At 40.8% G+C, this 16,435-nt stretch overlaps 2 protein-coding genes across 2 annotated transcripts; one reads left to right on the plus strand and one right to left on the minus strand.

The window, feature by feature from the left end:
* Nucleotides 1-3,435: 3,435 nt before the first annotated feature.
* Nucleotides 3,436-4,183, minus strand: LOC311236722 (growth arrest and DNA damage-inducible protein GADD45 gamma-like; the record flags this gene model as incomplete). Its single annotated transcript, XM_084324463.1, has 3 exons — nt 3,436-3,552; nt 3,675-3,876; nt 4,026-4,183. 3 exons carry the CDS (start codon nt 4,181-4,183, stop codon nt 3,436-3,438), a joined length of 477 nt encoding a protein of 158 aa, XP_084180589.1.
* Nucleotides 4,184-15,165: 10,982 nt separating this feature from the next.
* LOC311237048 (growth arrest and DNA damage-inducible protein GADD45 gamma-like) lies at nt 15,166-16,238 on the plus strand (the record flags this gene model as incomplete). Its single annotated transcript, XM_084324856.1, has 3 exons — nt 15,166-15,266; nt 15,384-15,588; nt 16,125-16,238. The coding sequence occupies 3 exons, from the start codon at nt 15,166-15,168 to the stop codon at nt 16,236-16,238; spliced, it is 420 nt and encodes a 139-aa protein (XP_084180982.1).
* Between the last annotated feature and the right edge of the window lie 197 nt (nt 16,239-16,435).

Consider the following 16,435-nt stretch of genomic DNA (forward strand, 5'->3'; position numbering starts at 1 on the left):
AGGAATGTTTTCCTCCTCTTGTTTTTCCTTTGTTTGGTTGGAGGAAAGGGGGACTGCTTTCTATTGGTTTTTGCAACAAGCATTTGTTGACATTTGTGTGATATTTACATCACACATCGACTGTATCTTTGACAATCAAGTCAGTTTTTCTACCAATGTATTTTTTTATTTTTATCTTTAAACAGATTAACCTAATGTGCTATATAATTGTGCCTTCTGGGAGATGAGTGGACACTTTCAGAAACCTTGCACCTAAAGCTTTTGCTTACATTAGGGGGATAGTGGGGCTCAGGAAGTTAAGTGGTCGTCTGGTAATCAGAAGGTTCCCAGGTTGGATTCCAGCTCCTCCTGGCAGTGCGTCGAGGTGTCCTTGAGCAAGACACTTAACCCCTAACTGCACCTTGCATGGTTGCCTCTGCCATCTGTGTGTGAATGTGTGATTGAATTGGTGAATGTGAGGCATAACTTGTAAAGCGCTTTGGATAAAAGCTGTTATATAAATGCAGTCCATTTAATTCGGTGCAAAAGTCTTAGGCCACCTGAGAAGATTTGGTTTAATGCTACAGTATTTATCTGTATATTAAGTTTGCTCAGAAAAACACTATATAACATTAGAATAAATACATCCCAACATGAATAAGATAAAAGGAAACAAGAATTGATTGTGTTTTCTAGAAAGTTATCAATCTTGTGAGAAGGCTAGAAGAACACAGGTTCGATTCCCAAATGTCTCCTTGAGGCACCCAAGTCATTCAATGTACAATTTAATTCCATGTTCTGGATGTATTCAGTTCCAGGACCAGTACACCTAATTCAACTTAATGAGGTAGTGATTAGCTGAACCAGGTGTGCTGGTGGTCCATGGAACGAAATTGTACTTGGAATGACTGGGGTGCCTCATCCACCCACCAGTGGTGCCTGCTTGTTTTTCTTGCCCTCTCACAAGATATGAATAACTTTTAGGAAAATATGAGAAATAATTGTTTATTTTGTATTGTATTGATGTTTATTTGTATTTATTCTAATGCTATTTAGTGTTTTCTGAGCAAATAAACACTTCATGCCCAGATAAGTACTGTAGCTTTAAACATAAGACTAAGCCTATTCCTTTTGCATAATGTATATTTTGGTAGCCAACACTATACCCTTTAAGTGCTGCACAATATCTATTAACAATGCTGTTTGCATGTCAGTACACCCATTTACCCCATACACACTATACAGGGCATTTGCACAGGTGTTTATATGAGAATTATACTACACGTTTTTATTTTCAAACGTATTATTATTATAATCTTAACAACCCATTGACATATTGGTTATGCATGTGTCTACGTATACTCATAAACATACATTAATGATATTAGACATTCAATGTCATATATACATTTCTTTCAAAATACACATATATATGCAAAAAAAACATATTTTAATAGCCAAATCTAATCTAATAGTCACTGACTTGTAAACTGACTCTGGTTTAACTTTTTTCTTATTCACCTATAGGTTTTAGATTTGGCATGCATGTGATTCTAAAACAATTAAAGGGATCTTCGAGGCTTTGCATGTTGGCACTTTGGCACTTTTCATGTGGAACGCACAGCGCTGTCGATACTTTGTCACTCATTATTACCCATGTTCAAAACGTGAATAAAATGTACGAAACCTGACGACTCTCACTGGTTTGAGTGTGTTAACCGACAGCATGTGGATGGTGGTGTGTTGTACCCAAACAGGGCTGATTTCACATGATCCTTACACTATTTGTGGAGTGTTTACCAAAGTTTCACTAGTGCCTGCAAGACCCTGAGTAAACAATAGGCCCCAGCAGCAGCTGGCAGGACACCAGATGATATGCAGGGACCTCTCCACCAACCGGCCAAAACCAGCCCAACCAGCCCCTCTGGCACTGAAAACTGTACCCCATACTCCTCCCTATAGCTAGGCCCGACCCCCGCCTACAAAACGCGGCAGATGGCGCGGCGTGGCTACGAGACATCTGCTGGTCGGACAATAGGCCCTCTGTGCTGGGGCCGCTGGATTTGACAGCCGAGCGCGCGCTGCTATTGTGCGCTCCCCATACACATGTAGATGAGCGCCTCGAGGTGGGAGGGGCCTCTCACTCACACTCTTTACTGCAGAGGGACAACATTGAGCAGATGATGGGGCCTTAGCGGCTGCAATGCAAATTTGCTGAGGACTTTTGTTAGTTTCATTACCCCCCCCCCCCCCCCCCCCCCCCGCACACACACACACACACACCCCTCTATGCCCCTTCAAGCTCAGCCTGGTCAACTCCTCCAAAACTTTTTGAACAGTGAAAACACATAACACAAAAAACTTTTTTTTGTTTGTTTTTATTGAATTCTCTTCAATATCCCAACAATTCCAAAGTGAAACCTTTAGACACGTACATACATTAGTATCTTGTAATGTTTTTGTTTTTTTGACATGTATACATTAGTATCTTGTAATGTTTTTTTTTTAGACATATACATTAGTATCTTGTAATGTTTTTTTTAGACATGTATACATTAGTATCTTGTAATGTTTTTTAGACACATATACATTAGTATCTTGTAATGTTTTTTTTAGACACGTAGCCTATACATTCGTATCTTCTTGTAATGTTTTTTTTTAGACATGTATACATTAGTATCTTGTAATGTTTTTTTAGACACGTATACATTAGTATCTTGTAATGTTAAAAAAATCATCATGAGGCTACTTTCCAACATTTGATCAACAACTCTAGTGATATAAACTAGAGATATAAATTACGTTCTTGTTATCATTTTTCATTTTTTTCCCCTTACTTTTTTTAACATAATGAAACGCTCTAAAGTGAAACCTTTAGAGCATCATAAGTTAACATCTTTTCTTTTTCAATATTCATTTTGTCATCATTAAATTTCTTAAAGTGAAACCTTTAGAGAATTAAGACAATTCTGGAAAGTGGGAAACATTTCGCTGACACTGCAACCGATGGTCATGTTGCTCAGCATCAAGAAGACATTTTAAAAAGTCCCTTTTTAAGAACGCTTCTGTCTCAGCACCGCTTCTTCTCCTACTGCGCGTGCGTGTTGCTTCAACGTGCGACGTTTTGCGCTCATGTGGACCACAGGACGCAGAACTCGCTTCTCCTTTCTCTCCAAACCTCATCCGCACAAAGAATGAGGGTCGATGTGTCGCTCTCGTGGCATACCTGACCCCATTCACATAAAGAATGAGAGTCATCTTGGCATGGACGGGACGAGAGACGACGGTCGTGGGTGGGGGGCCCCCCTGGGGCCGGCGCCACGCACCCTGGATGGAATCCTCCTCAGGAGTATCCAGGCATGAGCAGAAAAGTGATCATCCTGTGTTCAGTAGGATGAGTATTTCCGTATAGAGGAAGGTTTACAGCATCTCAGAAGAGAAGAGTAAAGTCCCAGCTCAGCGCGCAGGCAGCTTGATCTCGGGAACCCAGTCGTTCATATTGCGGCTCTGCTCACAGAACAGGTGCAGTTTCTGCAGAGAAGGGTCCTCCCAAGAAGAACCATCAGCTGGGTTCTGTTGAGACACGGGGGAAAGGCAACATTAGTCACATGAAGAGAAAAAAAACATGAAAACACTTATTTTGAAGTGCAATAGAATAGTCCAAATGTGTGGCACAAGTTAGTATAAGAACATACCGTGATAAGGACGCAGTGAGCATCTTCAGCCTTGTCACCAACAATATCCTGCAGGCGCTGCATGTCGCTCACTCGGACGATGCTGATGTCGTTATCGAAGCAGAAGGACTGGATGAGGGTGAAGTGGATCTGCAGAGCGATGTCGCACTCAAACTCCTCATCGCCGGTAGCCAGGACGCAGAAAGACACGCTGTCTGGATCACTGTGGAGAGGAGACAAAATAGAAAAGGACCATGAGCATTCATTCCTGCAGAAGCGTTCAAAACATGATCAAAGTGAGATATGCATGGGGAAAAAAGCTGTACAATATATATGCACGCATCAGCAGTTTAGATAGAAGCTCGTACTTACATGTTCATAACTTTAGCAGACTCGTAGACACCGACGGTGAGGCAGTCGTTGTCTTTCGCAGAGACCATCACCTCCTCCAGGGCTGTGCCGGTGCACTGGGCTGCGCGCTCGGCTGCGCGCTCGGCAGTCTTCTGGATGAGAACCTCCTCAAGAGTCATGATGATGATATAGATATTCCTCAAAGGCGCTCGAAAGGCAAAGTAGTTCGTTGTTGTTGTTGTCGGAGAGTATGATCCGAAAAGCAGTGTCTCCAAACTGTCCGCGCTCCGTATTTATACCCTGCAGGCAGCCCGTGGCCCCGTGAAAGCGCCGCGCTCCCATTGGTTGACCTGAGTGGTGCATTGGTATGCTAATGTGATTGTCACACTCCGGCTCGTGGCAGATTGATAGTAGGGGTCATCGAGCCCTGCACGTTCTCGCTCCACGCCAGGCGCACTCCTCCTCCACAACAAACAACACAAATAATTAATTTGATTTAATTTCTTTTAGTCAGCTATGTTTATAAATTTAGAACGTGCACCAAAGACGCGCCTTTACGCACAGCGGTATTATTGCACAGCAGCACAACAAATGCACTTTCCAAGATAAGATATATACTCTGAATACACATAGAAGTATATCCATTCTTCAAAAGACAGCTGCAAAGTTTTCAATAAGTTATGTAGCTTTGAAAAACAGCTTTAAAGTTGACCCGTGAATATATACTGACAGCATTCAAACATATATGCGCGCATGCAAAAGTCACATTTTATCCCTTCTGATTATATAATTTCATATGTGGTGAAAGTGAGGGTCCAAATTAACGCAGAGAAAGTGTGCAGAAGGCTCCCCCCCCCCCCGTCCCCTGCTGCAGAGAGAGAGAGAGAGGGCAGGTGGAGGATAGCCATCTGCAGGGGCCGCGGCTGAAACGGGCCCCATTGTGCTCCGCAGAAACCTCTATTATCCTAGTCCCCATACACATGCAAATGCACAGCGCGTGCCAGGACCCTGTGCGTGCCGCACACTCCCTATTGCCTATATCGGACCACGTGGCTATCAGCTGTCCAGAACCCTTGCTTGGTTTTATTTATTTACTCTAGGGACCACATGGCCCATAATTCGATTACACATGGCAAACAAAAAAAACTTCACAGTTGTATCAAAACGTACACAGTTTTGATTGGGTTAGTCTGCATAAGGCATATAGGCTATAGGATTTACTACTTTAATAGTTTAAACCGGTTTTCATATTATCAGCGAGGTAATTAACCTTTGATGGCAAAATATGCGTTTTACGCACAAGTTTACGCATCCACACAACCATGTTTTACATACATTTGAACTGTTAGACTGATCTTGCGTTTCCAGTCTACTAATGTAATGATATTTTTAGTTGCATAAATGAGTATAAGGGACATATTTTAACAACTGCGTCGTTTTACGCACAAGTTTACGCATTCACACAACTATGTTTTACATTATATTTGAACTGTTACACTGATATTGCGTTTCCAGTCTACTAATGTGATGATATTTGTAGTTGCATGATAATAAGTAAATGCGTATAGGGGGACAGGGACACCCACATCTAGCACCAGGGCAGACCTGCTGCTATTGCTGCGTAATTACCGGGGGAGGAGAGAGAGCAGGTTGGCGGTGATTGATTCTGCACCATTGTTCTGGGGATAGCAGAACGGCAGATGGAGGACTGTCGCTATGAAGACTCGCTCCGCAACCTAGGTCAGCCCTGACCCCAGGGCGTGCCGCTCCATTGTCTCCTAGTATCTCCATTCGCTGGCCGAAAAAGTCTGTTGTCTGAGTTTTGATCCAATTTAAATGTGAAAGAGGGTAGTTTGTGGTCCAAACTCGTGCCTAAAAACTATCACAGATATACTAGCCTACTACAAATAGTGTTATCTCGAAAAAAAACATGCAGAGATGAATCAATGTATCAATGTAAAGTGTTGTAAACACTTGCAAGAATGCATGCAACGCGTGTTTCTTCAAACGACCAAGATCTCTTAACCATGATACATGCTTGTAGAAGCTGCAGAGAACAAAGTCGTTGTTTATTTTCAACATTCGTTTCAATCAACATTATGATCGATAGATAGTGCAACGTTGAAAAGTGTGCTTTGCATTTGGGTCTGTATAGGCTACAACAGACTTTATCAACACTGCCAGTCGCGGTTTTGCAAAGAATTGGGCTGAATCAAAGTTTGATGCAGCTGATAGGACCGGCTGGACTAGTTTAGGAAGGATCAAGTCAACATGGCAACAGGGCAGACGCGTGCAAGTCGATATCGACCTATTGTTGCTGAAACACATCTGCCGGACGGGCCCCTCCTCAACTGCGTGCGACAGGTGTTGCTGCGGTGGCCAAGGTCCCAGTCTCGGGTGACCCTATACTGCACTCCGAGCCAGCAGCACCTAAGCCTCTTTGTGTAGATGCAAATTGCCCAGCCAGCTGCATTATAATTGAAGTCTTCTAAATACTGTGGCATGTTGATTTATAAATAGGATTTTACAACTTGCATGCAAAGTGCGTGCAAAGACAATTAAAGTAAACGCACAGATCACATACAACAATATGCTGCTTTGGTCAATATTTTTATTGTTGGGCATGCAGTGAACCAATAATTAATATAACTAAACTTCATCTTTATTACAAATAATTTTCGTCGAGATTAAACCTATAAAACAAATAGACTTTTTAGCTTGTGGGCTATTCTGCAGCGCCAGTCATTACGCAGCAGGTGTCGACTTATCGTGCTGCAGAAGTTTCCTTTGTCAACCCTTCACCTTCCCCCATACGGACAGATGGTATCTTTTTCTGGTTGCTATGGAGAGTGCATGATGCAGACGGTGATAAGGCATGCAGGCATCTACAGATGCCACGCGCCAGTATAGCGGGGCATTGCTTTACTTATGCAAAATAGCGGCGCGTGCCGCCCACAATGTCTTCTTCCAAAGACGTCAATTCAGCAAAGATGTACATAAAGTCAGCTGATATGAAAGTTTCTTGCTACAGTGAAGTTCATTGATACAATTTTTTTTTTTTTTTTTTTTTTTTTTTTTTTTTTACAATTACACAATATCCGATCCCTGGCACATACTGTCTGGTTCCATCTAACCCAACTATAACCCATCTGATTATATTTGACAGCCCATCTTGTATGCATTTACCTGTATACTTTTTCTATTATGTCATGGTAAAGTCCCTATTGCCTGGAAAAACGGCCCACGTGTAAATAAATAACCAATTTATTGATCTAAAAAGATTCTGTTCTAAGCCCACATCAATCAGATTTTAGAGAAAAGCACAGCACGATTTCAGCCACTACTTTAGTTATAAATGACATATCCACCCTTGAAGAAAACACTATGAAAGAAGGCATTCAACAGTTGACCATTATCTTCTTTTGCAAAAATTACATATTTCTAGCTTTGATACAAATGCTTGCCGTTATTATAATAATAATAATAATAATAATAATAATAATAATAATAATAATAATAATAATAATAATAATAATAATAATAATAATAATAATAATAATAATAATAACTTTATTTGTATAGCACCTTTCATACAGGGGATTGCAGTTCAAAGGGCTTTATATCAGTAAGAAATAAGACAAATAAGCAGCAAGAGCAAAGCATAAAGTGGGATAAAATAATGCAGATATATTAATCAAATCATATCAGAACCTCACGTTCCAATAGGCTTCTTGAATTTCTGTAATCTGTTACAAAACATTATAAAGGTCATAGTATGCACTGCAGCAGATAGTGGGGCATAGAAATAAAAGTTAAAATAAGTGAAATAATAGCAAGAGTAAAATGAGCAGACATATAAAATCACAGTTTTTCACATTATAATCTAACATCCCAACAGGCCACTTTGTTTATTGTTTGATTCAGTTTGAATAGAAAAGACATGAATGATGAAATGTGCACATAAAGTGCAGACATATTATAAAATCACAGTTTTTTACAGTGCAATAAAATATCTGAGAAATGTTTATGTGTAAAATTGAGGGTTGCCTATAGCCTATAAACAAACTATCATGGTAAAACAGAGTCCATTCTCTTCGGATCAAATAACAAACTCAGTAAGACCGACGGCTTCTCAGTTACAGTGGGTGACAATATTGTCACAAGGAAAGATGAAATTACATAGGTTCCATAGAGGCAAATCTTTCCTGTGACAAAATGGCATCCACTCATGGTAAACAAGAATACCCTGAAGACTCTGGCAGGAGCACTCATTCAAGGGTATCGACTATGCTTGCACCTCATGGTACCAAAGCACCTCAAAGGCGCTAAAAACAAGATTACAAACATCACAAAACAAACTGGTCAGACTACTTGACCTTACTCCTAGAACCCACCTCACCCCTGCCCACTTTGACTACCTAGGATGGCTTAGAGTAGACGACAGAGTACAGCAACTTGCAATGAGCCTGGTCTACAAGATACACTACACGACTAAGGTACCCATGTACATGTCAAAATACTTCCCAAAGGTCAGTGAATACCACGACCACAACACCAGAGGGAGCTCCACAAATCATGTTAAACCCAGATTCGGCTCAAACAAGGGACCAAACACGTTTCGCAATTATGCCACATCAATGTGGAACGCCCTACCCAAAGCTGTAAAGGAATGTGAATCACTACCCACTTTCAAAAACACTCTCAAAGAGCACCTATACGGGAGACTGCAATTCGAAACTGGCCCCTGTAAATGTACAGTAAATGTCCTAACCCAATAATACACGAGACCCTCTTCTTGGGACCAAGTAAGGTTTTGTCAATATTCCAATGTACAGTTTTGCTTGTACAGTTGTACAGTTTACCCCACCCACCCTGCCTACCCAACCCCCCCCCCCCCACCCCACCCCACCCACCCAACCACCTCCAATGTACAGTTCCCCGCCCCACCCCACCTACCCAACCTCCTCCAATGTACAGTACTCTTTTTTTTAGACTCTTTTTGTATCACAAACAGTACATTTGTAAATCTGGTATGTCATAAATGTATAGATGTAGCAGTACTGTCTATCTGCATGTCGTGTATGTCATATATGTTATGATGAATTGAAAATGGGGGACCCTGATGTAAACAAGATGAAAGTCTTTCTCTGGTCTGCATCCCCTTAACAATTGTGTGTATTGAGCTGTACTGTACCCATTCTGCAATCTGTTAATAAAGTTTTCAATCAATCAATCAATCAGTCAGAGTTTCTATACCTATGAAAGGGATCATTCCTGGGCCCTGTTGTATTTACAAATTTCATCTTTATGCAATGAAACTATTGTCTATTGTATTAGCCTACAGATTCTGTGAAACTGGCTATTTCTAAGCTACAACACTCTTGTAATGCTTTGCAAGATGCGCTTAGTCTTATAGTTCCCAGTCAGAGTTTCTACCTATTATGAAAGGGATTCGTTCTTGGGCCCTGTTGTATTTACCAAGTTCATCTTTATGCAGAGGAAACTATTGTCTATTATTGTATTGCAGATTCTGTGAAACTGGCCATTGATCATCTACAACACTCTTTTAACCCTTTCACTGCCACATGACAGAAGGTTAATCATACTATCACACAACCGACGGTCGGCGTCGGTTGTGTGATAGTAAAGGGTTAACCTGTTAATCTGTAGACCGTTTTCGCCTAAAGGTACATGCATAAGTAAATGGAAGATTGCTCCACTTCTGCAAGGTCAATTAGCATGTTCTTGGTATCTAGGAACATCTAGGGACCTGGGGGTATGTATTTCCAGTGTCAGAAATATTGTGTCTGTTACTAGGCTAAGTAAATTGTAATGAAGAAAAGGAGAATATAAATTATGATTTCTGATTTTTGCATCTTTGATCAAAAATGTATACGGGTAGGAGAAAATGCTCACTGAGCTCATTCACCACCTTATTGAGATGATGTGTACAAAAAATCTAAGCAAATGAATAAAGGGAAGATGATTAAACAGTTGGTTTAAAAGCTACTTATCTGAGAAATGTGTAAAAATTAGGACTGCCCATGTGAAAGGGATCATTCCTGGGCCCTGTTGTATTTACCAAGTTCATCTTTATGTGGATGAAACTATTGTCTATTGCAGATTCTGTGAAACTGGCCATTGCTAATCTACAACACTCTTGTAATGCTTTGCAAGATGTGTTTATTTATAGTCTTCATGGTGCCCAGTCATAGTTTCTACCTATTATGAAAGGGATCATCCCTGGGCCCTGTTGTATTTACCACGTTAATCTTTATGCAGAGGAAACTATCGTCTATTGTATTGCAGATTCTGTGAAACTGGCCATTGATCCTCTACAACACTCTTGTAATGCTTTGCAAGTTGCGCTTATTAGTCTTAAACCATGGTGCCCAGTCGAGTTTCTACCTATGATGAAAGGGATCATCCCTGGGCCCTGTTGTATTTACCAAGTTAATCTTTATGAAGAGGAAGCTATCGTCTATTGTATTGCAGATTCTGTGAAACTGGCCATTGATCCTCTACAACACTCTTGTAATGCTTTGCAAGTTGCGCTTATTAGTCTTAAACCATGGTGCCCAGTCGAGTTTCTACCTATTATGAAAGGGATCGTTACTGGGCCCTGTTGTATTTACCAAGTTAATCTTTATGAAGAGGAAACTATCGTCTATTGTATTGCAGATTCTGTGAAACTGGCAGGGGTGTAAAAAGTACCCAGAAATTATACTTAAAGGAAAACACCAACATTTTGGGAAATTAGATTATTTGCCATCTATCCTGGAGTTAGACAAGAAGATACATACCTTTTTCTTCTCTGTGCATGCAGTATGGAGTAGGAAGATGCGCACCGTTAGCCTATAGCTTAGCGTCAGTCACTGGAAGTAGGTTCATCCATTAGCCTAGTTCCCAACGTCTTCCTATACTCCTACTGCATGCACAGAGAAGAAAAAGGTATGGATCTTCTTGTCTAACTCCAGGGTTCCCAAAATGTTGGAGTGTTAAGATACATACCTTTTCTTCTCTGTGCATGCAGTAGGACAGTGCTTCTCAAACTTTTTCTGTCAGGCCCCCCTTTGGCGGACGAAAATATCTTGGGCCCCCCCCCCCTCGCCCCAACAAAATAGTCATGAAATGGGCCATGTTTAAATTTATTGAAATAACACCAATATCGTGACCTTTCAAATTGACAACACCTTCCCTCGCGAGAGCCACCTTGCCTCGCTGTGAAACAGCACTGCAGAATGGTCAGCTCCCATCTCCTCACACAGCGCAGAGAACAGGCGCGCTTTCAGGGCTCGGGTTTTGATGAAATTTACCACGTTTATAACTTCTGTCAAAACCTCATTCAGCTCAGGGCTAAGCTGTCTTGACGCTGGCGCCTCTCTGTGAATTTACAGTGCGTCCATTGCGCGTTTGGCGAGACCCCCTTGATGAGCGCCTGTAGCCCCCTCCTTTTCCCTGCCACCGTCAGAGCAAAAGCCCACACAGTTCTCCCATTTCAGTCCATGTTCTGTCAAACTGTCAATAATAAAATAATCAGCTGTCGCTCTGTTTTTGACATATTTGCAAAACAGCAGATCTTCACTCAGTGACTGGGAATTTACAAAGCGAACATAGGAAATAAGCAAACAGTCTTTATTGCTGTCAGTCTTTGACAAGGCAACACGCATGTCATCCTCAAGGCTCAACTTGGCTTTATATTTTGTTTTCAGAGCTGTCATGGATGAAAAGCCAGCTTCACACAGATATGTGGTGCTGAATGGTATCAACACCTTAACTGCTGCATCATGAGATACTTGGTACTCAGCACCACACTCTGAAACTAGCTCTCCAGGTGGTATCAGATGAGATTTCAATGAGTTCTTCCAAGAGTTTGGATGGAGATGTGTCAGGAAGCTTTGTCGCAATGTTGTCTGTAAAGTTTTTTTTTATCGAGAGTAACTTGGTGATCCTTTTCTGTGTTTTATTAAATAATGATTTTCAGATTTTGAGAAATGGTCAAACTTATCCAAATATGGTATTTTCATGGAGAACAATGCAGCTGCAACAGATAGCACTTTAGTGATATTTTTTTTTATCTCAAGGCCCCCCCTGTCATGCCTCTGCGGCCCCCCTGGGGGGCGCGCCCCCCACTTTGAGAAACACTGCAGTAGGAGTAGGAAGATGCGCACCGTTAGCCTAGCTTAGCGTCAGTCACTGGAAGTAGGTTCCTCCATTAGCCTAGTTCCCAACGTCCTACTGCATGCACAGAGAAGAAAAAGGTATGCATCTTCTTGTCTAACTCCAGGGTAGATGGCAAATAAGCTAATTTCCCAAAATGTTGGAGTTTTCCTTTAAGTGAAAGTATGGGTACCGTCTGAAAATCGTACTCAAGTAAAAGTCAGAGTAACTGGCTTGAGTAAAAGTACACACTTGAGTAAAAGTTAAAAAGTTTCTACTTTTAAATGTACTTTGATTTTAAATGATTGCTGACTGTTTTTAAAGCACTATGGGCTGGCTCCATTGTACCTGGCTGAGCTCCTGCGCCACCACACCCCATCCATAAACCCTAAGGTTTGCTGACCAGCTGCTGCTGGAGGTGCCATGGCTCAAAACCAGGGGAGACAGAGCCTTCACTGCTGCTGCCCCTCGGTTCTGGAACAGCCTCCCCCACATAAGATCTGTCCAGAGCCTAGAGGCTTTTAAATCGCTGCTTAAAACGCACCTCTTTTGCCTGGCCTTTGACCAGAGTTAGCCTGCCACTTGTACACTACGTTTACTGTTACTCTGGACTTTTTATCTATTTTCATGTCTCTTTTATATTGCACCTTGCTCGTGTTTTCTTAAATCTACAATACCCATTTCTGTAATTTTTGTGTATTTTACTTGTTACTGCATTGTATGTGTTTTTATCATGTCCTACCTGCTGTGAAGCACGTTGGTTGGCTTTTAGTCATTGTAAATGTGCTATAAAAATAAAGCTGACTTGACTTGACTTGACTTATGTACATATAAACTAAGAAACAATATATTGCAAGTTTTCTGAATTTTATGTTTATATATGCAAATAAGGCACTTCCCCATTCAATATGTGTACATTTATGGATGCAATCATGCAAAATGAAGTAAAATAAGAAACGAAATGTGTTTTTTTACGTTTTCTTGTCACTAGTTTGAAAGAAGACATGTAAAGGGGCAACATTATACAAAAATCAAAAAATTCCCCCAAAATCAGGAAAATTGTATTTTAGGGGGGTGGTCTCCCCTTAATAGAGTCATTGCCCCAATGCAGAATATCCATCTAAATCTAAATAACTAGACCAATCTCCAAGTTATCCTAGCAAAGATCCTGGAATTATTGGTAAATAACCAACTTAAAGTATTTCTCTCAAAATATTCTGTTCTAAGCACATCAATCAGGTTTTAGAGAAAAGCATAGCACAATGTCAGCCACTACTTTAGTTGTAAATTACATAGTATCCACACTTGATAAAAGAAAACACTATGAATGAAGGCATTCAACAGTTGGCCATTATCTTCTTTTGCAAAAATGACATATTATTGTTAATTCCTGGGCCCTGTTGTATTTACCAAGTTCATCTTTATGCGGATGAAACTATTGTCTATTGTAGCCTATTGCAGATTCTGTGAAACTGGCCATTGATCATCTAACACTCTTTTAATGCTTTGCAAGATCCACTTATTAGTCTCAAACTGGTGCTTAATGATAGTGAGACAAAATATATGTTGTTTTCTAAAGCCAAATTGTTGTTTACAGTGACCAGTGACCACAGCATCTACTGTGAATGAGTCTGATATTGAGGGAGTCTCAGAATATACAGTAAATACCTTGGTATTTGGCTTGATGAAACATTTACATTTAAATATCATGTGCATTCTTGCCAGTAAACTATAACAAACGTTTGGCTTCTTAGCCAGCGCCCCAATGATTATAGAATATACATAAATCTAAATAACTAGACCAATCTCCAAGTTATCCTATAGCAAAAATCCTGGAATCATTGGTAAATAACCAACTTAAAGTATTTCTCTCAAAATATTCTGTTCTAAGCCCACATCAATCAGGTTTTGGAGAAAAGCATAGCACGATTTCAGCCACTACTTTAGTTAGTTAAATGACTATCCACCCATGATAATAGAAAACACTATCAATGAAGGAATTCAACACAGTTGACAGCAAACGCTTGGCTTCTTATAGAGCCAGCTCCCCAATGATTAGCAGAAGGATAATTGTTGAAGCAGTTTTCATGTCTGTTTTAGTGATGTCTACATGACCTTAGATTTGGTATATCATTCAGCAATCAGATTTATCCCCAATTATGATTATGGTATACTCTGTATGGTACATTGGCATCTGGTTCTGTATAAAGCCATAATTGGAGATTGCCAAAATTATCTCACTTCTCTTGGAGTGGACATCTGGACCCATATGGTACACGTTCCAATGATTGTCTCACACAAGCACCTATATACTGAACTTGCTAAATCTGCTTTTAGCTTCTGTGCTCCTGACACATGGAACATCATTAGTCAGTTTAAATCCTTAATCACCCATAATATAATTGATTACATACATAATCTGTTATGTGTATTTTTTTAAATATTGTATTATGTATGTATGTATGCTTGACTTAATTGAAAATGAGGGCTTGTCCTCAATGAATTCTCAAGTTTAAATATAGACTGAATGAATTACTGATTTTCTTTTTTTGCTTTATTTTACTTTTAGTCTTTAAACTTTTTAACTTATATTATCATTTATATAACATGAACTATATGGGGGGAATAGTTCAGTGATTGCAGCCCAAAGTCAGGTCAACTTTTAGGGCACGAGTCAAGGCTTTGTGTCTGGATTAGTTATTCCTGTTAAGTTCAGGGTATCAGATAAAGGTCAGGGAGTTTTTCATTTCATCCATTCAATCGAAACTGCCCCATCCTTTCTCGAGAACTTCTCTCTATAGGCACGCGCCTTGGAGGAGGGAGGGGTGGCCCGTGCGCATTGTTCATTAACGGCCAATCACAGAGCGCGCGTGTGCCAGCTGAGCTCTCTCCAGAGTCTCCACTATAAATACCGGCTCGTTCTTAGGAACAGCACAACAACCTATTCCATCTCCATCCTCACCTGCTTCAATTGAGATCTACTTTTAGCACTAACTTCAAGATGCAGTCTACTGGCAAAGCTCTGAAAGAAGCTATCCTCTCTGCTCAGAGTGAGGATCTCCTCACCGTCGGAGTCTATGAGAGTGCCAAAATAATGAATGAGTAAGTACTACAATCTCCGTGAAACATCCCTTGTTGTGACATTATTACCTTTCTGATGCAGTCAATAATATGGCACCATAATGAGAACAGCAACTAACTAACTTTTTGTCTCCACAGTGATCCAGACAGCGTGTCTTTCTGCGTCCTGGCTACCGACGCGTCTGAGTGCGACATCGCTCTGCAGATCCACTTCACCCTCATCCAGTCCTTCTGCTTCGATAACTACATCAGCATCGTCAGAGTGAGCGACATGCAGCGCCTGCAGGAGATTGTTGGTGGCAAGGCTGGCGAGCACGAAGATACCCACTGCGTCCTTATCACGGTATGTTCTTATACATTATATAAAGTTATAATGTGCCAAATATTTGGACTGTTCTATATGAGGTGTAGTGGTTACGTCATCATTGCCGTTTTTCGTGTTCCACCCTCTGTGGAACACAATGCATTTCCCCATTGACCATTTCTAAATAGTCTTGTTTAAAACAAATAAAGCATTAACATTGGCATGGCGTACATTTCTGTGCTTATTCATCCACTATCTATAGCTCAACATGAAAATATTCGCAATTAATCATAAAAAAAAAATCGCCAAATTGTATTTCAACTAAAAATGCTTAAACAATAATGTTTGATAGAAGGGAACTCATTTTGTGCAAAAATGGAAAGCTTTTCAATTTCCATGAGGCAGAATTGAGGCAGAATTGTTACAATAGCCGATAATCCATTTTCCCAATGATAAATCCCTATACGGGTGGAACAACCTGACGTCAGACTACACCTCCCTATTCTATATATTGCTCTTCAAAATAATGTTTTTTTTCATGTGACTAATGTTGCCTTTCCCCCGTGTCTCAACAGAACACAGCTGATGGTTCTTGGGAGGACCCTTCTCTGGAGAAGCTGCACCTGTTCTGTGAGCAGAGCCGCAGTATGAACGACTGGGTTCCTGAGATCACCCTGTCTGCGCCCTGAGCTGAGGGACTTTACTCTTCTCTTCTGAGATGCTGTAAACCTTCCTCTATACGGAAATACTCATCCTACTGAACAGGATGATCACTTTTCTGCATTTCCCTGGATATGTCGTCCAGGTTGCGTGGCGCCGGGCCGAGGGCCCCCCCACGACCGTCGTCTCTTGTCCCGTCCATGCCAAGATGACTCTCATTCTTTAT

This window comes from Notolepis coatsorum, assembly GCF_963971535.1.
Source record: "Notolepis coatsorum genome assembly, chromosome: 11".
NCBI lineage: Eukaryota > Metazoa > Chordata > Actinopteri > Aulopiformes > Paralepididae > Notolepis > Notolepis coatsorum.